The sequence below is a fragment of the Eptesicus fuscus genome, chromosome 23, assembly GCF_027574615.1.
Source record: "Eptesicus fuscus isolate TK198812 chromosome 23, DD_ASM_mEF_20220401, whole genome shotgun sequence".
In the NCBI taxonomy this organism is placed as follows: domain Eukaryota; kingdom Metazoa; phylum Chordata; class Mammalia; order Chiroptera; family Vespertilionidae; genus Eptesicus; species Eptesicus fuscus.
The window spans coordinates 3,367,218-3,393,384 of NC_072495.1; the positions used below are offsets into that span (position 1 = coordinate 3,367,218).

At 42.6% G+C, this 26,167-nt stretch overlaps 1 protein-coding gene across 3 annotated transcripts in view; it reads left to right on the top strand.

Moving 5' to 3' along the window:
• The window catches only part of ANKRD13A (ankyrin repeat domain 13A), a 35,921-nt gene that overhangs the window by 1,132 nt on the left and 8,622 nt on the right, over positions 1-26,167 (top strand). The window contains exons 2-10 of one of the 3 annotated variants that reach the window (XM_054712498.1): positions 10,876-11,008; positions 11,841-11,965; positions 14,333-14,378; positions 16,096-16,260; positions 17,877-18,066; positions 21,879-21,945; positions 23,461-23,542; positions 24,682-24,743; positions 25,481-25,611. In XM_054712498.1, the coding sequence (XP_054568473.1) occupies positions 10,876-11,008; positions 11,841-11,965; positions 14,333-14,378; positions 16,096-16,260; positions 17,877-18,066; positions 21,879-21,945; positions 23,461-23,542; positions 24,682-24,743; positions 25,481-25,611 (1,001 nt within the window). The remainder of the gene's footprint in view (positions 1-10,875; positions 11,009-11,840; positions 11,966-14,332; positions 14,379-16,095; positions 16,261-17,876; positions 18,067-21,878; positions 21,946-23,460; positions 23,543-24,681; positions 24,744-25,480; positions 25,612-26,167) is intronic. The other 2 variants (XM_008142802.3, XM_054712499.1) reach the window with 2 other exon arrangements.

Genomic DNA, 26,167 nt, shown 5'->3' on the forward strand with positions numbered 1-26,167 from the left:
TAAAATATGTATATTAAAAAGTAAGGAAAGCAGTGGTTTTGGCCCCCACCACTCCAAATGCATTTAGACAGTTTTGGTTGTTACAAGTGGGGAGTGGGTGCTACTGGGATCTAGTGGTAGAGGCCAGGGATGCAGCTCAGCATCCTGCAGTGCACAAGATAGCCCCCTCCCCCCAAATCAAGAATTATCAGGCCCCAAATGTCAGTAGTGTTTTGCTTGAGAAGCCCTGCTTAGGCATCTCTCCAATTCTGGGAGTTGTGGGTGCCTTCAAGTTACAAGCTAATAAACTTAGCAGTTAGAATAAGGATTTGTAGTTGTTTGGTGTAATTGTTCTTGATTCATTTTATCCAGCGCACTGAAGTCCTGGTTTTCGAATTGACACTGTAATTGTCAAGGAGTTTTAGGTTAAAGGAGCATGGGTTGTCTTTTGGTTGGTGAGCATTGAGCAGTCAGCATCACCCCATTTGGTAAATGGTGACTGCTAAGCTGTTCTTGCACCTGCCATATTTCTTTTAAATCTGTTGAACACCCACTGGAAGTCAAAAGTCGCTTTTTTTTTCCCCCATGTAAATCCTCCATCCAATGAAAATACACCTTTATTGTAAGTCCTTGGTGTTAATTAGATCATGCCCCCAGAGTAAATGACTCACCACTAGGCATCCTAGTGTACCTGATGATTTAATTCCCTTTCTGTTACAGAGGGAGTCCTCCATCATTTTGCTCTTAACTCTAAGTCTCACCATGGACACTTTAAAAACAACTGGACAGTTCTGGTTTTTAGGTCAGCTGCATTTTGTATCCTCAGTATCGGGCTGTCCAACTTCTTGTGAAATATCAAGATAAAGTACAAAGTCACAGAACTAACATCCCCTTTGATAGATTCATCATCATCATGAAACCACACACTCTTTCAATACCGATTTCTGAAAACAGCCCACTTTTTAGTCATTGGAGGTGAAGAAAAGAGTTTAAATAGACTGGAGTTTTTCTTAATAGAAAAACTTGTTTGATAAGAACAGTCTTGGTTTATAATCTGTAATGTGACATAGTTGAATTATTTCTTTTTCCAGAAAGCTGTGATAAAGGTGTTCACTGAAAGTTCTCTGTGACGCTTAACTTGAAAAACCTAAGGACACTTGTGATTAGAAAATTAGAATTTTGCAGCAGATTTTCCTGGAATAACTTGGTCCTTAATGCCTTCAGCCATCAAGGAGGTCTCAGGAAACTGTTCATACTTGCTAGTTATTGGTTATCACTGTAGATCATTTCACAGTATACCTATTCCCTTTGGGGAAGAGGAAGGTCAAATGTAATCATAAAGAACATCTTGAACCCATCCAGTGTGACTCGGTGGATTGAGCATCTGTGCACCAAGAGGTTGCTGGTTTGATTCCTGCTCAGGGCATGTGCCTGGGTTTAGAGCTTGATCCCCTGTAGGGGGGTATGCAGGCGGCAGCTGATCAATATTTTTCTCTCTCCTTCCTTTTCTCTCTCTAAAATCAATAAAAATATTTTTTTTTAAAAAAAGAACATCTTGATCATGGAAGCTTTACTGTCATGACCACACAACCCAATTTCAATTCTGAAAGTTGGCCATTGAAAGGGTTGAGTTGATCTAGCTTCAAAGGCATGCTACCTTGTGCTCAGAAGGGGCTCAGGATTGGTTTAATACTCTGATGTTACCGTCCTGAAATTCATAATTATTTTTTTAATAAAGTGTCTTGCATTTTTATTTTTCACTGGTCCCTGCAAATTATGTAACTGGTTCAGGGTCAAGAAGTTGATAATTGATATCATTAAAATACAAGGCAGGAAATATTTTATTGCTTTCATATTTATTGAGATCCTCTGTTAATTATGAACCAGCTACCTACTTCTGACTCGGATGCAGTTGAATTAATGGCCAGTACGAATGCTGATTTCAGTTGTGAGAATGGGTAAGTTATTTACCCTTGCTGAATTGTTTTATCGCCTGTAAAACTGCACATAAAACATTTCAGCACAGCCCAAAGGTTTGATTACTGTCAGGGCACATGCCTGGGTTGCAGGCTCAATCCCCAGTAGGTGCTGTGCAGTTTTACATTTAATTCTAGACACCAATCTTTTGGGGTGGGTGCTATTATGATTCCCATTTTACAGATTAGGAAACTGAGGAGGAGAGGCACTGATGTATGCTTAGCCAGTGGCCGAACCAGGATATAAACCCAGAAAGTCAGACTCTGCCCTAATCCTGTATTCTTAACTCTTATGCTATACTTATTTGATTAAAAGTACCTTCATTTCAGGATTGTGGAAAATAAGGCAGAGAACCCCTCTGAAAATGCAGGCATATAGTAAATGGGTATAATGCCATTTGCCATAGTTGCTGCTGTTATTATGATGATCATCCTGGGTATTCAGCTTTTTTATGTATGTTCCAGTTTTTCTAAAGGAACACATACTGGTTGCATAATTAAAAACAAAAAATTCATACTACCCCAGCAATAAAACCAGCTGTTTCACTTAATGTTTTATTTGCCAGTAAGTTTCTGCTATCCATTTCTTCATTCCTTCCATTCCATGCGTGAGACTTGAAGCAGGCACACTGGTAAGAATTTAATTTTGTCCTACGAACAGCAGAACAGAATCAAGTTTATCCAGATGAAGCTGATAAGTATGTGCTTCGGCGTGGGTGTCAGCCCCCAGCCCGCTATCTTGCTAATAGCTGGAGTTGGCTGTTTAGTAACTAACTTTGTCAACTATGAGATTGTTTCAGGCTTTTACCATTTGCTCAGCAAAGGCACAGTATTAAGTGCCTTCCTTTCAGGCACTTTATTAAGTGCCTCTTAACCCATCGGCTTTGCTGTCTTTAATATTCAGTGGGGCCTTCAGGTTGGCTGGTGCAATTGAAATGATTTGTGTTATGGTTATGCCATTTACCATTTAGCAAGAGAGGTCTGTTACATATCTTTGGCCTTCTTACCGATGCTGGGAGAATGAATAAAAACTTGTTAATGACACTGGGAGAATGAATGAATGAAAGGGGACAAATACAAAGGCCAGTGAGGGCACCTTAGACAGAGAAGGGAGCACCCTGGGACTGAGTGGGAGAGATGGTAGCAGATGAGGCCTGACTCTAGGGCCAGCCCCGTTAAGGTACCAGCAGGTGAAAGCACAAAATTCAGGCAAGAGGAAGAGAGCTGTCTAGGCAGCAGCAGTACTCAGAGCCTGACCGGGCACCACCCTGAGGTGGCCACCCCGCCTGTGGCAAGGCTGCGTGAGGCCACTGGGCACACACTCAAGTCAGTGCCTGTTGGCCGGAAGCCTTCTCTGAGCCGGGGCCAGACATCCCAAGATAAAGAGCCTAGAGCTTACTCGGGTGCTCCCCCTGGGCCCTCAGGAACTCAGGCTCACCTTAGAGAACCAGGCCAGTGGGTACCTTTCCCCCCTTGACTTGGAATGAGGAACCAGTTCAGGCCACAGAGGACCAGGGCAGTCTGAGACTGCCCACGAGTGAAGGTGGTTGCCCGAGGTGCCCCGCAAGAGGGAACAGTGATCGTTTGTAGAGCACGTACTTCTTGCTGAGACCAAGGCATGGAAGGTTGAGTAATTCACCTGAGGCTGGGAAGGGATCCGGAAGTGAGACTGATGTCTACTTCTGCAGCCTGCACTCAAAGCTCGGCCTTCTGCTGCCTCTGGAGGACAGCAGGATGACAGAGGAGGCTTTGAGCAAGAAACGTTGGTGGGCCTAAATTAACAGGTAGGAAGGAGACATGCAGAAATCTCATCCTTTTCTTTTAGGGGGGGCACTATTATTCTTAAAAGGGGTATTTTTTTAAAATATATTTTATTGATTTTTTTACAGAGAGGAAGGGAGAGGGATAGAGAGTTAGAAACATCAATGAGAGGGAAACATCAATCAGTTGCCTCCTGCTACACCCCCCACTGGAGATGTGCCCGCAACCAAGGTACATGCCCTTGACCAGAATCGAACCTGGGACCTTTCAGTCTGCAGGCTGACGCTCTATCCACAGCCAAGCCAGCCAGGGCAAAAGGGGTATTTTTAAAATATATTTTTATTGATTTCAGAGAGGGAGAAAGAGAGAGAAACGTCAATGATGAGGGAGAATCTGCAGGCCCCCTACTGGGGATTGAGCCTGCAACCCGGGCATGTGCCCCGTCTGGGAATTGAACCATTACATCCTGGTTCATAGGTCAGTGCTCAACTACTGAGCCACGCTGGCTGGGCTGGAGTGGGTATTTTTAATTTGGTACAGCTCAGGACTGAAGAAACTTAAAGAAAAAACAATCAGCTTTGAAAGTGAATTTCAGTGAAATTCTGAAAGCTCTTGCTCACTAAACTAATGTCATTATTTGAGGACCCTAAGACTCACTATCAACTATAATGAAATTTGAACAGATCTCTTTTAGGAAGAAAGTGACAGCTTATATAAAACGACACAGTGTGGGCATATGATAAGAGCTGACTCTTCTTAGTGCTTACTATGGGGTTAGGCATTGTGCCTTGTAAGAACTCAGTAGGGTAGGTGTTTTTTATTCTCATTTTATAAGGCAGCAAACTGGAACTCAAGAGAAATTAAGCAACTCATCAAACAGTATATTGGTACATTAGTTTTATGTATTACATAAAACATACATACATTGATTTTTAAATATCTTTATTGGGATGTAATTCACTTATGCAATTCACCCATTAAAGTGTATTATTCAGTGTTTTTTAATATATTAATTGAGTTGTGCAATCATTACCACTGTCAAATTCCAGAACATTTTCATTACCCCCAAAAGAAACCCTATACCCCTTAGTTACTCCCCCATTTCTTCCAATCCCTTCAGCCCCAGGCAACCACTAATCTACTTGTTATCTCTATAGATTTGCCTATTCTGGACATCTCATATCAATTGAATTGTGCCTGTGGCCTTTGTGTCTGGCTTCTTTAACTTAATTTAGCATGATGTGTTTTTGTTTTAAATATATATATATATATCTATATATATATATATATATATATATATATTGATTGATTTCAGAGAGGAAGGAAGCGAGAGAAAGAGATAGAAACATCAATGATGAGAGAGAATCATGGATCAGCTGCCTCCTGCATGCCCCCTACTGGGGATTGAGCCCACAACCTGGACATGTGCCCCCCGCCAGAATCGAACCCGGGACCCCTCAGTCTGCAGGCTGACGCTCTATCCACTGAGCCAAACCGGCCTGGGCTAGCATGATGTTTTTGAGCTTCATCCACATTGTGGCATGTATCAGTACTTCATTCTTTTTTATATGGCTGAATAAAATCCCATTGTGTGTATATATATTGCTTATCCAGTTACCATTTGACAGACCTTTGTTTTCCCCAGGTAAATACCTAGGAGAGGAATTGGGGTCATAGAGTCACTATGGTTAACTTTTTGAGGAACTGCCAACTGTTTCTTCAAATTTTACATTCCCACCAGCAGTGATTGAGGGTTCCATCCTTGTCTATACTTGTCATTGTCTTTTGATTGTAGCCATCCTAATGGGTGTGAAGTGTGGTTTTGATTTGCATTTCCCTAATAATTAATGATGTTGAGTATCTTTCCATGTGCTTATTGGTCATTTGTATATCCTTGAAGAAATGTCTATCCAAATCCTTTGCCAGTTCAAATTGGGTTGTCTTTTTATTCTTGAGTAGTTCTCTATATATTCTGGATACTAGCCTCTTATCAGATATATAACTTGCACAGTTTTTCTCCCAATTCTGTGGGTTGTCTTATAAGCATAATATGCTAATTAGACTGGACAGCCAAACGACCTTCCGGACGACCTTCGGGACGAAGCCAGGGCTGTGAGGGCTGAGGCAAGCTGCCATGGCTGTGAGGGTCGAGCCCCTTGCATGAATTTTGTGCACCGGGCCTCTAGTTTGAAGTATAAAAGTTTTCAGTTTGGGTGAAGTGCAATTTATCTGTAGTTTTATCTATTACTAGAGGCCCGGTGCACACATTTGTGCACCAGTGGGGTCCTTCGGCCTGGCCCGTGGGATCGGGCTGAAACCAGCTCTCCAACATCCCCTGAGGGGTTCCGGATTGCGAGAGGGCACAGGCCAGGCCGAGGGACCCCACCAGTGCACAATCCGGGCCGGGGAGGGATGTGGGAGGTTGGCCAGCCAGGGAGGAACCACGGGAGGGCTCCAGCATATGTCTGACCCATTTCGCTCAGTCCCGATCAGCTGGACCCCAGCAGCAAGCTAACCTACTGGTCAGAGCGTCTGTCCCCTGGTGGTCAGTGCATGTCATGGCTAGTGGTTGAGCAGCATTAGCATATCATTATCATATTACATTTTGATTGGTTGAACGGACGACTGGATACTTAGCATATTAGGCTTTTATTATATAGGATGCTTTTGGTGTGTATCTAAAAAACCTTTGCCTAGCACATGGTTGTAAAGATATACTATGTTTTCTTAGAAGGGTTTTATTGTTTTAGCTCCTGGGTTTATGATCAGTTTTGAGCTATTTTCATGTGTGATGTATACAAAACTTCATTCTTTTGCATGTGCCTATCCAGTTAGTTGTTCAAGCACCATTTGTTGAAAAGATTATTCTTTCCCCATTGAATTATTATGGCACCTTTGTTGAAGATCAGTTGACCATAAATGTCTAAGCTTATTTCCGGACTCTTAATTGTATTCCATTAGTTTATATTTCTATCCTTATGCCAGTACCACACTGTCTTGTTTGCTATAGCTTTGTGTATTAAGTGTTTAGAATGGGGAGTGTCCTCAAACTTCTCTCTTCTTTTTAAGATGGTTTTGTCTATCCTGGATCCCTTGCATTTCCTTATCAATTTTAGAATCAGTGTGTCAGTTTCTGCAAAAAGCTAGCTGTAATTTTGATAGGGATTGCATTGACTCTGTAGCTCAGAGTCAATTCATGGAGTATTGACATCTTAAATATTAAGTCATCTGAACCATTAACATGGGATGTTTTCCCATTTATTTAGCTCTTCATTTCTTTCAACAATGCTTTATAGTTTTTAGATGATAAGTTTTGTGCTTTTTTATTTATTCCTAAATGCTTTATTCTTCTTGATACTATTGTAAATGGTATTTTAATTTCATTTTTGAGTTTGCTACAAGTATATAGAAATACAAATGATTTTTTTAATTATTTATTTTTTTTATCCTCACCCAAGCATGTTTATTGATTTTCTTTTAAATTTTTTTTTTTTAGAGAGAAAGGGTGGGGGTTGGAGAGAGAAAAAGAAACATCTATATAAGAGAGAAGCATCGGTAGGTTGCCTCCCATTCGTGCCCTGGCCAGTGATTGAACCCACAATTTAGGTATGTGCTCTGAGTGGGAATTGAACCACAACTTTTTGGTGTACAGGATGACACTTCAACTGAGCCACCCAACAAGGGCACAAATGATATTTGTGTATTGCTCTTGTGTCCTGCAACCTTACTGAACTCATTTATTAGTCCTAATAGTTTTTAAAGGGATTCTTTAGAATTTTCTATAAATGAAATTATGTCATCTATGAATAGAGATAGTTTTACTTTTTCCTTTTATTTCTTTTTCTTGCCTTATTGCCCTCGTTAGAACCCCCAGTACAATATTGGATAGAAGTGATGAAAGAGAACATCTTTGTCTTGTTTCTTATCTTAAGGGGAAAGCATTTAGTCTTAAACCATTAAGTATGATGTTAGCTGTGGGTTTTTCATAGACAGAGGCTCTTTGAGGAAGCTCCCTTTTATTCCTGGTTTGTTTAGTGGTGGTTGTTTTTATCATAAAGGGGTATTGGATTTTGCCAAATGTTTTTTCTGCATTGTCTTAGTCTGTTTGGGCTGCTGTAACAAAATACTGAGTGGTTTATAAACAAACAATAGAAATGTATTCGTCACAGTTCTGGAGGCTGTCAGCCTGAGATCATGGTGCCAGCAGATTCTGTGTGGTAGCTGGTGAGGGCTCTCGTCCTGGTTCATTGTAGGTGCCTTCTCACTGTGGCCTCAGTGCGGCCTCTTTTATAAAGTCACTAATTCCTAATTCTGTCCGGAGGGCTCCATCCTCATGACCTAAGTACCTCTCACCCGCCCCACTTCCTAATACCGTCATCTTTGGAGGTTAGGATTTCAACATATGAATTTTTGGAGTAGACCACAGCATGCATTTATTGAGATGATTGTGTTTGGGTTTTTTTAAATTTCATTCTATCCATATGATGTATTATATTAATTGATTATCAGATGTTAAACCATCCTTGCATATATGGGATATCATTTGGATATCCCCTTTCATATGTTACTGAATTTGCATTGCTAATATGTTATTTTTGCATCTGTATTCATAAGAGGTAGTGGTCTGTTGGTTTTCTTTTTTTTATGATGTGCTTTTTATCAGGATAATACTGGGCTTATAGCCCGACAGGTGTGGCTCAATGGTTGAGTGTTGACCTATGATTCAGGAGGTTACTGTTCGATTCCTGGTCATGGCACATGCCCAGGTTGTGGGCTCAGTCCCCAGTAGGGGTCATGCAGGAGGCAGTCAATCGATAATTCTCTCACATCATTGATGTTTCTATCTCTCCCTTTCCCTTACTCTATGAAATCAATAAAAATGTATTTAAAAAAATAATTAATACCATTTCTTCACAAAATCTTCCCCCAAAAAAGAAGAAAAACTTCCCAATCGGATTATGAGCCCAATATTTTTTAAAATATGTTTTTATTGATTTCAGAGAGGAAGGGAGAGATAGAAATATTAATGTTGACAGATAAACACTGATCGGCTGCCTCCTGCACACCCCTACCTGCACGCCCCCCACTGGGGATCAAGCCCGAATCTGGGCATGTGCCCTGAAAGAGAATTGAACCATGACCTCCTGGTTCATAGATTGACGCTCAACCACTGAGCCATACTGGCCCAGCTTTAAATTATTTTTTATTTCTGTAGAGTTGGTAGTAATAGCCTATCTTTTATTCCTGATTTTGTTAACTTGAGTCTTCTCTCTTTTCTCTCAGTCAATCTAGCTGAAAGTTTGTTAGTTTTGTTGAAATATTCCAAGAACCAACTTTCGGTTTTGCTGAATTTTCTCTATTGATTTTCTATCTTCTGTTTCAGTAATTTCCACTGTAATCTTTATTCATCCATTGTTTTTAATCACATTGTCAGCATAAAATAACATTCTTACTCCTTTTTCTCCTTTCAAATGAGCAAGAGAGGCACAAGAGGCTCCGAAGAGTTATAATTAGTCATGCAAGTGTGCTGCTATGTATGGCTCATAAATGTAGTTTTCCTTGTGGTCCACAATAGGAAAAGTCAACAACTTAATGTATTTGGCTTTGATTTCATATATTGTATCCAATGCTTGTCCAGGAGCTCGAGTGTTATTTCTGAGCGGGAGGTGTTAGTTTTGTTGTGGGGAGTGAACTGCAGTAAGTAGCTCCCCTCTTGTGTGATAAATATCGTTAAGCATCTCTTATATATCAGGCAGCGTGCTAAACCTAGCACCTTTCATATAAACTGAACTTGTTAAGTAAGAAAAGGTTATATAACAGATGTGTAAGAAGATAAACTTGTTAATTATTTCTTTTTTGTTAAACTTCAACTAAATTCTTAGTTTTTAGCATATTACTTAAAAAAAGAATAAGGATTTAATGCAAATTAGAGACTAGGGTGACAAAGCTAGGAAATATAAGATGTGGATCCTACCCTTTGGCATTCTTGATCTCTGACGAGATGGACAAGCCAGACTTGGGAAAAGTCAGCGAGTCCTGGGAGGTGGGTGGGAGGTTCAAGGAGATATGTTGGTATTTCAGTGCCGGAGAGAAATCTGAGGCCTGAGATTGATCCAGGCGGATGTGTGTTCACTTAGCAGGATGTCTTCAAACACTTCTGTTTTTCCTCAACAACAGTTCCTGTCTTCACTGCACAATAGCCATGGCACACTTAGCAAAACTGGGAGGTTCTGTAGCTGTTGGATAGTAGTTTACCCATAGTGCTGCTTACCTTCCTTCCCTGTGGCCAGTGATCATGCACAACTAGCATCTCAAATCAAGACAAAGCACATTTTCTACGGAGTGTTATGGCACTTAGCATTTCATATTCCGAAGTCCTGTGTCCTTGGACAGAAGTTCAAGCTGTCTTTGGAGGGCAGGGCCCGGCTACTCAGAAGCAGCTCCCACCAGAGGCGCTTGGCTCTGGAGACCCAACGCAGGTACCGGAAGGAGGGTATGTCTGTACCTGGAAGAAAGCCCTCGAAGGGAAATGGACTGATTGTGTGTGTGTGTGTGTGTGTGTGTGTGCTTACATTTGTCTATAAATATGTGCACATCCACGCCTGACAGATCATGCACATTGTCTGCAGGACCCAAGGGTGTGACTACTTAGGCCAGTTGGAACTCAATACACAATAATGAGAATGGTGTTTTGGTGAGAATCCAACCGGAGAATGTAATTTTATTCTGACCTAAATTCTCTTCTGCACTTTCCGTTTTGCATAAATGCCTGTGCTTTCTGTTTTACACCTGAATGCTGATATGTGCTTAAGAAATCCCCTCCGTTTCTTAGGGTGGTTGTATTTCTGGAAAGCCTTATTTAGACTTGAGTGTGGTTCAGAGCTTGAGGTTGTGTTCAATGATCTGAGGCCGGTAGCTAGCCTTTATTTATTAGGCATTTAACTCTATAGAAAGAGGAACTCTGTAGCTGTCATCTTTATTTATAGCCCCCAAATTCCTATTTCAACTGTGCCCATATGCAAGCATTCATTTTTCCATATATTGCCATAATTAATGTGTAAATATTGTTTTCTGTTTTTATACTTATGATCTCTCAAAAACATTGCCACATTTTTGTGTAATATATCCAATTATATAAATGCCCGTGTTTACTTTACAGAATGTGGAGGCTGTGGATCCACGAGGTCGAACCTTATTGCACCTTGCTGTTTCTTTGGGACATTTGGAATCTGCTAGAGTCTTGCTCCGACATAAAGCAGATGTTACAAAAGAAAATCGCGAGGGATGGACAGGCAAGTGTGCTTTTAAAATCTTTTAAAGCCTTTCATTTCAGTTTCTCTTTCTGAATAAAGGCCAGTCTCAGTCATTGTCTTCAGAGTCATCTTTATCTGAAGACTCTTTCTCTCACAGGTGTAGGGACTGGGGCAAGGAGATAGGAGCCTCGGATGCTGCTGGTTGATCTACAGCACGGTGGCCCGGATTATGTCCTGGGCCCAAAGCCCTGAGTAGAGGGTGACTCCTCAGCTAGAAAGCAGCTCTCAGTGCAAACCCTTCGCACCATGCACAAGTGTGGAGGCCAGATTTCCCCGAGGCATGTGATGGGAACTACAATGAATCCATTAGGATAAGCAAAATCAAAACAGAAATTATGACCTTCTAGAAGTGGCCTTTTCCAGTGAAATCCTGGCACTCTTCTGCGCACGTGTACGCGCGCGCATGCAAGTTCTCTTATTATTGGTTAGGGTAATCTTATGGTGACTGAGCCAGGAAATATACAGGCAGAGCCCTGCTTGCCTGATCTACATGTAACCATAGTTGTGTGATCACATAGTTAAAGCCAGCTTTCTGAAGACATTTTCAGGATTCCATGACCAGTGGTAACAAAGGGGGAGAAGGGGGGATGGATTTGACCAAGGAGGATGAGGGTTTGAGCAAGAGGCTAAAAGTGCTCTATTTTCTTCTTTTTACCTATTTATGAGCTAGCAATAAGAAGTCGTGGTCATAAATGATAACGTGGGGTTACAGCCTCTCTCCTCTCCAGGAAGAACTGTTGGTCTTGGCTGTGGAATTTGCCAGAAAGTGTGAGAATACTGGGCCATTAAGTTTTACCTTTTTGTTTTCCAGTTTTACACGAGGCTGTGAGCACTGGTGACCCTGAGATGGTGTACACAGTTCTTCAGCATCGAGACTACCACAACACGTCCATGGCCCTCGAAGGAGTTCCTGAGCTGCTCCAAAAGATTCTCGAGGTATTGGTAAAGATATGGCAGTGCCATCATCGGGGTTAACGCTGGCTGGCGGCACAGCGGAGACACAGCTTGACGGCCCTGTTGGGCGCCTTCCTGAAGAGCTTTATGAATCGTGAATACAATGTACTGGATACTATAGAGCAGGGGTCCTCAAACTTTTTAAACAGGGGCCAGTTCACTGTCCCTCAGACCATTGGAGGGCCGGACTATAGTTTAAAAAAAAACTATGAACAAATGCCTATGCACACTGCTATACGTCGGCTGCTAAGCAGGACAGGCAGCGGCGGCAAAAACACCCGGCGGGCCAGATAAATATCCTCGGCGGGCCGCATGTGGCCCGCGGGCCGTAGTTTGAGGACCCCTGCTATAGAGCATGATTTCCTGCCTTTCCAGCTTGTTAAATGTATGAGCTCTTCCACAAGTTATGTTTCTAGGTCACTAGACTTACCCTTTCAAGTGCTATTTAAAAAGTAGAACGAAAACAAATAGACACCAAACAATTAATTTGTCTAGATGCCTGATTTCTTAAAAGTAGCATCCTGAGCATAGGTCATCTTGGAGATTGTGTTGTGCATTGGTGACTGGACAGGGATTGTCAGGGCCTCTTGAGGTTCCCAGGTCTGTGTGTATCTTCTCCTTGTCACTCCTGTTACTTCTAGCCATTAGTATTCTGCGGCTTCTAATTCATTGCCTTATTTGATGTACAGTTTTTGGGAAGTTTACCTGTCTTTGTGAATTAAAGTGTATGGGCTGTTTGACACTTAGAGAAGTTTCTTAAACAGTTTTACTTCTAGGGTCCTGGATTGTTTTGGATGATGGTTGCCATTCTACAGATAATCTTTGTTACCTGCAGAAACCATCTTATCCGTCAACCATGTGCAATATTCCCAGGGCAGCAGGAGACGAGAAAGTACCAGTGGTTCAATTTTCATGCCATTTATTCTCAAATCCAGCACAGACGTGAGCTCCTCAAAACATCTCCAAAGATATTTGTTGATAAATTGGCTTTACGATGTTAGTCATAACACATTTCTTGAGAAAAATGAGCAGTTCTGTGGAGAAAAGGAACAATTTTGCTAGAAGTTAGACAATCACTGCTCATTATCTGAGCACCCTTTCAAGAAATATTTCTATGACATGCAAAGTAAATGCTGCCTAAGATATTAATTTCCATGTACTGCAAAGAAACCTTCCATGACATATGAAATAGTTATATGCTTTGTTTTTAAAATAGGTATGCGTTTGTACAACGATCACATGGGGATTTATCGTTCTCTTATCTAACTTACTGCAGGAGGAACTAAAAACATCATTTCTCCATTTGACAAAACAGAAAGTGACTTATTTAACATGGAGTCACCCCTCATTTTAAAAATTCAAAGTAAAGGATTTTTCTTTTTTTTAACCTGTTATTGATCCATAATAGTGAACTGCATTGCACTGTATTCCCTGCTGGAAGGTATGGACAGCCCATAGCTGACCTTGTGCTGATTGGCACCAGAGGCTGTGGCTGATGTTTTGTCTCATAACACGCTCGCCTTTCTTTTCTGCTGCCCTGGAGAGGGTCGCTGCCCGTCACTGGATCCTGGCTGGTCTTAAACCAGGGTAGATTCTTGGTCTTCCTGCCCTGTGCTTCTGGAAAAACCTGGGTGGTGGGAGGGAACAGGAAAACACCTGGACTTGCTAGCATTTCTCTTCTTGGGCGGTAACTGGAAATTCAGTAGGGTGGAACTTAAGAAATTAAGTAGCTCGCCAAGAACCTCGTAGGTCAGAAAATCACCGTAGACAGGGCTGCTGTGGTGGTGTAAAACGTCAAAACGCCACGTTCTGAGTTAAGAGGGAGGTGGGGCCGAAGTCGTTGTTAACTGGAGGGGAATATAAACTTGGGGAAGGGATGTCTAGCTGCCTCTTGTTGGTTTCAGAGTGGTCCGGTTAAGGTGAAGCCATTTTCCAGAACACAGCCTTTCACAGTCAAGTTCCCAGCCTGATGGATGGAACTGACATTCCTCTTTGCTTGGAACAGCCTGTTTTGCACGCTGCCCGGTGGTCCTTAAGCCCATCCTCCCAGGCTCCTCCTTAAGTTACTGTTATGAACCAGATTGAGCCCCTAAATCAGATTTGACTTTTATCCCCCTCCAACCTTATTGCTTTCAGTTAACTTTATTAACTGTCTAGACATTTTATATCAAGAACAAATCACAGCCTGAATGTAAAATAAGCATTTATTTTGATGGGTTTGCGTTTTATGTTTCTTTTTTCCTCTGTTCTCTCCCCCTCCCCCACTTTAAAAAGCCCCATTAACCCTTACTGTGCTTATGTTTAGTTAATAGCACCAAGGGTAATTTCTTTTAAATCTTTGTCCTTCAGACTCCAGATTTCTACGTGCAGATGAAATGGGAATTCACCAGCTGGGGTGAGTGGCTGTGGGATTGTAATTTATTTCTGTTTCCAACTTTATTTAGCCTGAATATTGGTTTATTTTTCCTTTATAAAAGTTGTATGTATTTTTTTTAATCTAGAAAATGCATAGATAAGAATTAGGAAAAATAGTCACCTATAACCCCACTTAAGCACCACTAGTGTTAGTGCTTTGGGCGTTTTCCTTCTAGTCTTTTCCCCACATGTAGGACTTTTTCTCCCAAGCATCCATAAATATAACATATAGACAGTTTTGTCTCTTTTGTCATTTCCAGTTGACATTGATCCATATTATTCTTTAAAAGGTTGATATTTTAGTAAGTCTTACCATAATTTACTTACTTCCTTATGTGGTTTAGCTTGATTCTTTTAAACTCGTTATTCTGAGGAAGAAGATGAGATGAATATTGGAGTAGCTTGTTTCTTACAAAATGGATGTATTTCTCTCCAAAATCTTATGTAAGGCAAATTGACTGACAGTAATTTTCATAGTTGTTCTACTTCTATTTCTAGTTGATCAGTTAATGACAGCTCCTAATTCCCAGTTTTCAGCCATTTTCACTTCCAGACAAGACGTCACTTTCAGGCAAGACGTCATATTTATAATGAAACATTGAAATGGAGTAACAAGTATATAAAAGAAGAGAATTTCAGATTCTTCTGTGAAACGAATGAGTTTTTCCTAATGCAGATATTCACTCTGATTTCAGGTTTTGTTAAAAAGCAGCACATTTTAGGAATTTGATCATCTGAATGGTGGATCTGACAATATGGCAGCCGCAGCCATATGGCAAAAGTAGCATATGTGAACGAGAAAGGCCAGATGGACCCACTCAAGCTCTGATGGCAGTCAAGGAGAGGAGCTCGTTTTGGCATTGAGCATACTCTAGCCCAGTGGTTCTCAACCTTTCTAATGCCGCGACCCTTTAATACAGTTCCTCATGTTGTGGTGACCCCCAGCCATAAAATTATTTTCGTTGCTACTTCATAACTGTAATTTTGCTACTGTTATGAATCGTAATGTAAATATCGTGTTTTCTGATGGTCTTAGGCTCTACAGCAGCGGTTCTCAACCTGTGGGTCGCAACAGGGTCGCCTAAGACCTTTGGAAAACACAGATATTTACATTATGATTCATAACAGTAGCAACATTACAGTTATGAAGTAGCAACGAAAATAATTTTATGGTTGGGGGTCACCACAACATGAGGAGCTGTATTAAAGGGTCGTGGCATTAGAAAGGTTGAGAACCACTGCTCTAGAGGAATTCATTTAGAGCTTTCTCCAGACAGGACATAGATCTGCACTTTCATAAAGGGCTATAAAACAGAAGGTCCTTTTTTATTTATTTTTAAATATATTTTTAGTGATTTCAGAGAGGAAGGGAGAGGGAGAGAGAAATGGAAATATCAATGATGAGAAAGAATCATTGATAGGCTGCCTTCTGCACACCTCACAATGGGGATCGAGCCCACAGCCCGGACATGTGCCCTGGCTGGGAATCGAACCCATGACCTCCTGGTTCATAGGTCAACACTTAACCACTGAGCCATGCCAGCCGGGCCATTTTTATTTTTTAAGAGTGACTTCTTGTATCGAGTCCAGTCAGGTCCAGCTCTATGTGACAGTCACCATCTTTCTATTCCTAGCCTTTCATTAAAATCAGAATCCTTATTTCTGGGTGTTCTGCGTGGCCATCAGGTTTTTCTCAGTAATACACTTCTCCTCTTCAGTGCCCTTGGTTTCCAGAATATGCCCAAATGATGTCTGTCGCATTTGGAAAAGTGGTGCCAAACTGCGTGTTGATATCACATTGCTGGGATTTGAGAACATGAGCTGGATAAGAGGGAGGCGTAGTTTCATATTTAAGGGAGAAGGTGAGTGATTTCGTTGTAGTAATCACTGCTCATGCTAAATTATAGAGTGATTTTTAACCATAAAACGCATTCACATTCATGTGCCTTATCTGATCCTTTCTGGGCATTTTTTTTGTTATTCTTTTTTTAATTATGTTTTATTTATTTTTAGAGAGAGAGGAAGGGAGAGGGAGAAGGGAGAGAGAGGGAAACATCAATGAGAGAGAAACATCGATTGACTGCCTCCTGCATGCCCTCTAATCTACTGGGGATTGAGCCCACAACCTGGGCATGTGCCCTAACTCAGAATTGAACCCAGCCCTCTTGGTTCATGGGTCAATGCTCAATCACTGAGCCACATTGGCGGGCTTGTCATTCTTTTCATTACTCACCTCTCAATTCCTGTACCTTACTTGTCCTATCTAATAAAAGAGTGATATGCAAATTGACCATCACTCCAACACACAAGATGGCCAGGAGGGGAGGGCAGTTGTGGGTGATCAGGCCAGCAGGGGAGGGCAGTTGGGAGGGACCAGGCCTGCAAAGGAGGGCAGTTGGGGGCAATCAGGCCAGCAGGGGAGGGCAGTTGGGAGGGACCAGGCCTGCAAGGGAGGGCAGTTGGGGGCAATCAGGCCAGCAGGGGAGGGCAGTTGGGGGGGACCAGGCCTGCAAAGGGTAAGGCAGTTGGGGGTGACCGGGCCAGCAGAGGGCAGTTGGGGGCAACCAGGCCTGCAGGGGAGGGCAGTTAGTGGTGACCAGGCCAGGCCAGCAGGGGAGGGCAGTTAGGGCCAATCGGGCCAGCAGGGGAGCAGTTAGTCGTCGATCAGGCTGGCAGGGGAGTGGTTAGGGGGTGATCAGACTGGCAGGCAGAAGTGCTTAGGGGAAATCAGACAGGCAGGCAGGCAAGCGGTTGGGAGCCAGCAGCCCAGTGAGATAGGGCCTAAACGGGCAGTCAGACATCCCTTGAGGGGTCCCAGATTGGAGGGGGTGCAGGCTGGGCTGAGGGACACCCCCGTGCACGAATTTCGTGCACCGGGCCTCTAGTTATCTATATAATTCTCTTGTGTGTATTATTTACCACCCAACATTGTTACTCTCTTATGTCCCTGAGCTTTTTTTTTTTTTAATATATTTTATTGATTTTTTACAGAGAGGAAGGGAGAGGGATAGAGAGCTAGAAACATCGATGAGAGAGAAACATCGATCAGCTGCCTCCTGCACACTCCCTACCGGGGATGTGCCCGCAACCAAGGTACATGCCCTTGACCGGAATCGAACCTGGGACCTTTCAGTCCACAGGCTGATGCTCTATCCACTGAGCCAAACCGGTTTCGGCTGTCCCTGAGCTTTTGAATACAAGCTTCTGTCTTGTATCTCATTCATTATATTCCCTCCATAAATGGCATGGCTTATCCAGTGTTGTGCATAAATAATGTATATTTTGTAATCATATATTTTAAAAAGTACGCAGATAAATGTGTTGCTAACAAAGTGAAAATTATTTTAAAAGTCTGCATCTCTGGGGAAGATGGCTCAAAGATGCAGACTTGGAAAGATGATGCATTTTAACGTGAGGTTTTCTTGGTTTTGCATCTTACTTGCACTGTACTTAGTTATGCCCTTGTTTCCATTAACAGACAACTGGGCGGAGTTGATGGAAGTCAACCATGATGACAAAGTGGTCACCACTGAACACTTTGATCTTTCCCAGGAAATGGAGCGCCTCACTCTGGACTTGATGAAGCCAACAGGCAGGGAAGTTGAAAGGCGGCTCACGAGCCCAGTCATTAACACCAGCCTCGATACTAAAAATATTGCTTTTGAAAGGTATGAATTTAGGCTCTGCATTTTAATTTCTCATCCCTTTACTGCCAACTTTAGTGGCATGTATGTATTGATTGGAAATTATGGGTGTATTGGGATTTTTTTCTACTGTGGCAGTTTAAGCACTAGCATTTTAAAGTTAATCTCTGCTCTCACCAAATGTAAACCATTACTGACATCCTTCATCATACATCATTTTTATAGCACATTGGTTAAGTCTTGGATAAATGTCTCCATATTCTTTCATGGGCCCTTTCTAATGGATTTTACTTGAATTTTATTTTTGTTTTGGTGTTTGGGGATCCACAAGACTCTCTAGTCCCCAACCATGGGACTTGGAGTTTCTGGAAGCTATTGAATGTGGTTACACTGATGTTAGTCAAAATTCACAGCTTTCATATAGTTAAATGTGGTTCTCTCTCCCCAGTTTCCCTATGGTGAGGCCTAATAGTTTAGAGCAAGAGTCTGGAGGGTTTCAGTTCTATTGCAGACTCTACCTGAAGAAACCTCAGAGAGGTCTGTGTCTCAGTTACCCCAGATGGGAACCTCGTGTCTGCTCACCTGCCTCTGGGCTGTGCAGAGGTGTGGAGGGCCTTTGTAAGGGAAGTAGACGCTGTCCCTGCTGTGCACCGGGGGGTCTGGAAGAGCCCTGAGTGTTTGCCTAGGATGTCACATCCAGCTCTCTGTAAAGCAGAGCAGCATAACATGAGCTACTGTGAACACTATCCTGGAGTTAGGTTTCCTTTGCTCTTCACAAATATACTAACAATCCTATCTTTTTCTTTTCTTCATTTCCAATATAAAATTTATTAATAAAACTGAGCTTTCTGTTGAGTCATATAGAAGACTTGTTCAGTGCCCTTTTCCTTTAGTTTAGATCGAGCTGTGGAATTAGGGTATTTGCTTGTAGCACAAGAGAAAACCAAAACTCCAGGTATGCTGCTGCTTGGGCGGGGTGCCCCCTGAGGCAGGGTCAGTGCCGCACCGTCAGCCTCCCCAGATGACAGCCATTGTCTTCCAGGACAGCAGTTGACTGTGGCTTTACCAGTAAGGATATGGGAAGACATCTCCAGTCTTGGGCACATGCCCCTGCAGACATTTAGCCTAGGGCTCTGTCCCTAAAGCTGGAAGACAGAGGAGCCTGCCCTCACTGCCATATCCCAGCAGTAGTGACAAGAGCTGGGAGAACTGACCCTCATCAGCAGGGCTGCTAGCTAACTGTGCGGCTTAGGGCAGGTGGCTTCATCTCTCCAGGATTCTGTTTCCTCGGCTGCTTTATTTTGTGGTACTCAGAATTAAAGTATGTGATCAGTGAGCATCTTGTGCATCGAGTAAGGATCTGAGGCACTCTTGAGTGTGAGGTTTGCTACTGGAGGTATGAGCGTTCATTTGATTGAAGTTGGAAAAATGTGGATCTCTCATATTATGATAGTCATTTTCATCCATTTCTTTTTTCTAATCTGTTACTTGGGGCTTGATGCTTGTAAATCAGTGCCCTTCTTGCATAAATTTTTGGCCTAATATATACCCTCTGATCACATTTTGGGTTTTTCTCTTCTCTGAAAGATTATGCTCAACTCATCCTAAACAAAATATTTCCTGCCCCCATCACAGCTTTTCTCCGAATTGTGTAGCAGCCTCCAAGCCAGTGCTTGCTCCAAGCCAGTGCCTTTGGTGTGGTGGTCTCATTGGAGACAGGCAGAGGTGAACATGGCAAAAGAGGGAGCTGAGAACTCTCATGTCTTCTTCAGGGCCTCTGCATGTAAAGTTAAGTGCCAAGGCGTTATTAGGGTCTTGGTTTTAAACGAGGACGTAGACATTGAATTTAAGAACTAAACTGTCAGAGGACTTCCAGTCAAGAGGGCAGATTAGTGGCGGATTTTGTGAAGGAATTGGTGCTGGGTCAGTGGATGTTGCTATCTGCAGATTACCCCAAAGGAGATGCCTCTACTGAAGAAATACCAAAATAAGTTCTTTAATTTAAAAAATACATATTTATTTTTATTGATTTCAGAGAGGAAGGGAGAGGGAGAGAAGGACAGACACATCAACGATGAGAGAGAATCATCGATCAGCTGCCTCCCACCTGCCCCCTATTGGGGACTGAGCCCACAACCCGGGCATGTGCCCCGACTGGGAATCAAACCGTGACTTCCTGGCTCATAAGTGAACACTCAACCCCTGAGCTACACTGGCTGGGCAATGAGTTCTTTAATTTTTTAAAAAACAAAATGAAACCATCAGAGACTGAGGATGAAAAGGAAATGGAATAGTCAGGGTTGTGGATGAGGGAGGCGAGTGAGGAGCGTGGTGGTTCCAAGGAGAACAGTGCAGCTGTTGGCTCAGTACACGTGAAGGAGGAAGTGGAGTGACCTGGTCATCCTTCGGTCCTTCGGACGACTCTGTGCCAGAAAAGGAATATTTCCTGTGCTGAACTGTCAAGTGACTTAGTGACAGATAGGAACTGAGGATTGAAATTGTTAACCAAAAGGAATATCTCGATTTTCAATTATCAATGACTAAGAGGGGGCTCCGGTTTATTAATCAGTTAGGTGAGGTCTCTAGCCCCCTTCACCCCAGAATCATTTTGTTTCTGAAATGTCACTTGGACATAGCTAGTAGTTTGTGTAATCCCTTTAAGGTTTCTTTCTTTCCCTCCAAGGGTCACGGCGTACTAATTGTGGACAACTAATAGGAAGTTTAAAGCTTTGGTCCCTCCTTTCTCTGATGGGCTGTAATGCACACATAAAACTCCTATACCCCATCTGGCCTAATTTCATTTACTAAATCCCATTAGAAGAAAAGCAAACGGTTTGGAAACACAATATGCAAATGATCGCAGACCTTCTCTGTGACTTGGCTAACATGCCACCTGATGTCCCACTTCACTCCAGGGTCAGAGCAGAAGGCAGGCAGCTGCCCTACACAGGGCCAAGTGCGCAGTCACAGGAGCTAGGATGTGATGTCCTAGACAAAGGGGCAGTCTGGCCAGGGCTCCCTGTGAGTGGTAGCATTTCCCAGGATGTGATGCTTTGAAAAAGAACCAGAGCCTCTTGGCTGCTTTGGTTCCTAAATGCATTTTTTCAGGAATGTGTTGAGTGGAATAACTGGGTTTTGGGGCACTTTACCAATGCGCAGCTGCTGCTGGAATGCTGGGCTACTTTAAAACAGTTCCACAGAGCTGGGATCAACGGCCGGGCTGAAACCCTGCTTTTAACACCCTTTCCCCCTGCTGCACCTGATCAAATGCGTGGCTGACTCCCACGCCATTTTGGAGGCACTGATGGTTTTTCCAAGCAGCTTGCCACAGTGATGAGTTCCTTCCCCCAACCCCCACTCTCCCAAGGAGCAAGATGGTCTATGCCTCCTTGTTCTGATAATTCCTCCACTGACTGTGGCTGCTTATGGGACAGAGCCCCTGACATCTGTGCCCATAGTTAAGATGACCCAGATAAATGCTCTGACCCACATACTACCTTGTGGCGAGCCTTGGATGCTGGTCATGTCACTCACTCCTTTAGGACAGCTGTCCAATAAATGTCACCACCTTTGTTGCCCGTGCTGGCAATTTTTATAAAGAAGCCAAGAACGGAGGCTTTCTGTGCCAGGGGTGAGGCAAACTGATTAATAGCTGGGAGGGGGCGGGAGATGCTTCAGCCATCTGTCCCTGATAACATCCTCTGTGGACACCTGGACCATGGTTTCCAGATGTCCTGCACTAACTGAAGCTGGGGGAAGAAACTATAAAGGCTGCAGGGATAAATCTGAATGGCATATTGTACATGTAGAAATTTGTGGTGTTCACTTTTTATCAGAACTAAATCCGGATTCTGGGGCTGGAGGACAGATAAAGCAGAAGTTGTTAATGGTTACGAAGCAAAGGTAAAAGGAAACTCTTAAAATAAGATTTAATATAGCAATTTAGCTTCTATGCAAATGAGTCTGTTCAGATTGTCATGCATCTGTGCCATGGAGATGCTCTGGGGACTAAGTACTGTCTAGTGTGTCTCTCACTTGGATTTTTATCTTATTTGACTCTCAGAAAATGGGATAGCATGTCCCAAGGAGGTCTCTAGTTATGCCAAAGAGAAACACTACTGTAGAGAAATGAGGACAGGTACCAGCTGTCCTGGTAAGAATGAAAAAAAAAACACAGACACACACACACACACACACACACAGAAAGGATTAGACTTAACATGACTGTTCATCTTTTTTTATAACCTGAGTGGGTTTTTAAAAAAATACAGTAGCTTTTATGAGTCTCCATTTTTTGTAGTTAGCCTATGTGTAACCAATTGGCTCACAGCCCACTTACATGACATCAGTGAGTTTAGAACATAGTTGTCATAGTGGAGATGACAGCTGGCATTTTGTCCCTGTTTCCTGGCCCTCCCTGGGCCCTGCAGTACAGCAGGGATTGATGGCTCCAGGGGACGGAGCCAGGCACTGCAGTATCAGTATCCTCTGGTGACCTCTGAGCAGCAAAGAAAGCTTACGTCATGCTCAGCAAGATGCATTTAGTAACAGTCATTCCAGTGCTGAGTGTGTTTCCTGGACCGTCGAACGTATGGCAGATACAGTTAATTCTCTGTTAATCGAGACATTTGATTTTCCAAACCCCCATAGTTCCCAGTCAATCTTGATAACAGAGCATTGACTCTGGCAGCTACAATGATTTTTGTCAATATCTGGCATGCCTTTAATAGTGACTTCTGGTTGTAAAGCTCATCAGTGTAGAGAACCTTTTGTTCACTCCCTTTTCCTCCTGCCTAGCGGATGGCTGTCTTAGTCAGTCCTATTATAAGATGGCCAGAAATCAGTAGAAGTCCTCAGTGCAGGTTCGGATGCCTTAGCACAGTGGTCGGCAAACTCATTAGTCAACAGAGCCCAATATCAACAGTACAACGATTGACATTTCTTTTGAGAGCCAAATTTTTTAAACTTAAACTTCTTCTAACGCCACTTCTTCAAAATAGACTCGCACAGGCCGTGGTATTTTGTGGAAGAGCCACACTCAAGGGGCCAAAGAGCCGCATGTGGCTTTCGAGCCGCAGTTTGCCGACCACAGCCTTAGCACAATAGAGATGCAGGGGGGAGGCCTAAAGTGCAGGACCTTCTTTGAGAGCATTTAGCAACAAGAAGATGAAACCTGTCTCTGTTAACTCCTCAGTATTTAAAACTCTCTGAGATGCAAAGTGACTGCTGAGGCCTTTCTAAGCGATCGCTTGTGTGTTTTCTCTGAAGGATCCTAATGATTGTTAACCATTTCTCATTTTTATTTTGCTGGATTTCTTTTTATTTATTTTTTGGCTTCAGCATTCTTGCTCTTGCTATGCTTATTTTTTGAGTTTTGATTCCCTATGTCACTATTTTCTCTTGCACACGTCTCTCAAGGTTTATAACGTAAATAATGTGAGTGTGATAACCAAAATACGGACAGAACATCTGACCGAGGAGGAGAAAAAGAGATATAAAGGTAATTCTCCACCCCTTTTTAAAAAAATAAGTTGTGGTGTGTCTTTTTAATTGATTTCAGAGAGAGAGGGATAGAAACATCAGTGATGAGAGAGAATCATTGATCAGCTGCCTCCTGCAAGTACCCTACTGGGGACCAAGCCCACAGCCTGGGCATGAACCCTGACTGGGAATCGAACTGTGACCTCCTGGCTCATGGGTCAGTGGTCAACCACTGAGCCACACCAGCTGGGCCTCCACCCCTTTTTTAATCCTAGAGAGAACCTTTGTTGGCTCTGGTAAGTTTTGGGGTTAATGTGACCAGTTGTACTAATCCTAATCCTGACTTCCTTTTTATAAAAATTTCCTTAGTCTGACTCATTCTTGGAGATATTTCTCCTTAGTTGGCTTCAGCTATAATTAAAGCCATTCACGAGGACTTGTTTATGTGTTATGAAGAACAATTGTTGGATGAAAAAGTAGATAAGGCTATTGGAGAATATTTTCACTGGAATAAGTGATTTGGTCCAAACTATCACAATGAAAAATTTAGACAGAACTTGGGCTCTGAGCCAAAACATTGCCAATACATGGTCGCCATTCCCCAGCTCTGCCAATGGCTGGTTCTGTGGCTTTGTGAAGTTATTGACCATCTGTGCCTCAATTTCCTCAAAAATGAAATAGAAGTGCTTCTAGATCTTAGGAGTTACTGGGGGGATTAGGTGAGTTACTACAAATAAATATTTAGAGCAGTGCCTGCAGTATGTGGCTAGCACACAGTAATCGTTCACCACACCACCGCTATTGTTAACTATGTTACCACAATACTATGACTTTGACAAATGAGGACACTGAGACCCAGGACACGGACACATGGGCAGTGACCATTCAGGATGAGATTGGAATCCAGATCTGGCTCACTCACAAATGCAACCTCTTTCCACAATGTTCTGCTTTAATTCTTGTAATTGTTGTTCATCTAGAGACCCTACAAAAGATAAATTAGCTGATGGTTCTTGTGGATGATTTTATGAGTCTGTCCATAAATGATACCCTGATGCAGGTAGCTTGGATCAGAAACTTTAAAATATGATGAGAATCTTTTTCTATAGTCACAAGTAAAGTATAATATTAAACATTAAACTTTTCGCCCCTGTATAGCGGACAGGAACCCACTGGAATCCTTGTTGGGAACTGTGGAACACCAGTTTGGTGCTCAAGGGGTAAGTTGAAGCAGCGAGCTCTCAGCACAGTTTAAAGGAGATGACTTCCCTGTGGTTGGGTGGCATTTACTGAATCTCTAATAGGCCACTCCGTTTGAAAAGGCTATAGGGTACTCCCAAGCTGGAATTTGAGACACTCTACTGGAAGAGAATTAGATGACCTAGTCTTTAAAAATAAAGATTTTAGGGGAGGGGTAGTGATTATAGAAAATCAGGTGCTTTCTCTCTTATGTGTTATAAACTAAAATCTCTCTGTAAAAATTTAAATTAAAAAGGATTCAGGATTTTACATTTTAACAAAGCACCTTAACAATCGTTTACTCACTTGATCCTTACAAACAACTCTATGAAATTGCTACAGTGGATGTCCCTGAGGGTCAGAAATATGAAACTACCTTTCCAGCATCACAAGCTAGAGAATTCAGAGCTGGAACTTACACCCCAAGCCTCCCAGATCTCATGTGCTTTCGTATGTCTCTATAATCAGGAGATAAAAATGCAAAGGCAAGTGGAGAAGTATTTTGAAATGGAGAAATGCATTTGACTTGCCATGTAGCTTGGTAACACCTTTCTAGATTTTCTTGTTCTGTGCAGTAACTTAATTTTTAAAACGTTAATGACTAGAACTTCCTGATCTGTAGCTGATTAACATGTCCGCCTCAGAGACTGAGTGCCATAGGCCTCCACTTGTGAGCATCACTTGGCATTTCTGATTCCCCTGAGTTCTGGCTCGGCAGGACCTCACCACAGAATGTGCCACTGCAAATAACCCTACAGCCATCACACCTGACGAGTACTTCAATGAAGAGTTTGATCTGAGAGACAGGGACATCGGAAGGCCAAAAGAGCTGACGATCAGAACACAAAAGTAAGAGAGATCTAATGGCCATTTTCTTTCTTTTTAAGTTGATTTCAGAGAGGAAGGGAGAGGGAGAGAAAGATAGAAACATCAATGATGAGAGACAGTCATTGATTGGCTGCCTCCTGCAGGCGCCACACTGGGGATCCAGCCCACAACCTTGGCATGTGCCCTTTCCTGGAATGGAACAGTGACTCCTGGTTCATAGGTCTCATAGGTCGATGCTCAACTACTGAGCCATGCTGGCCAAGGCTCAATGGCCATTTTTCAACTTAAGGATTATTTGTTTCAGAACTGTGCTGTTTTATGGTGTCACGTTCAGTCATTTCTCTGTCCCCTGCCTTTAAAAAGAATTTTAAATTACTTTACAAAGGCCCATCTTTTATTTTTTAAATATATTTCTATTGATTTCAGAGAGGAAGGGAGAGGGAGAGATAGAAACATCATTGAGGAGTCATTGATCGGCTGCCTCCTGCACGCCCCCTACTGGAGATCAAGCCCGCAATCCAGGCATGTGCCCTTGACTGGAATCTAATCTGGGACCCTTCAGTCCACAGGCCAACGC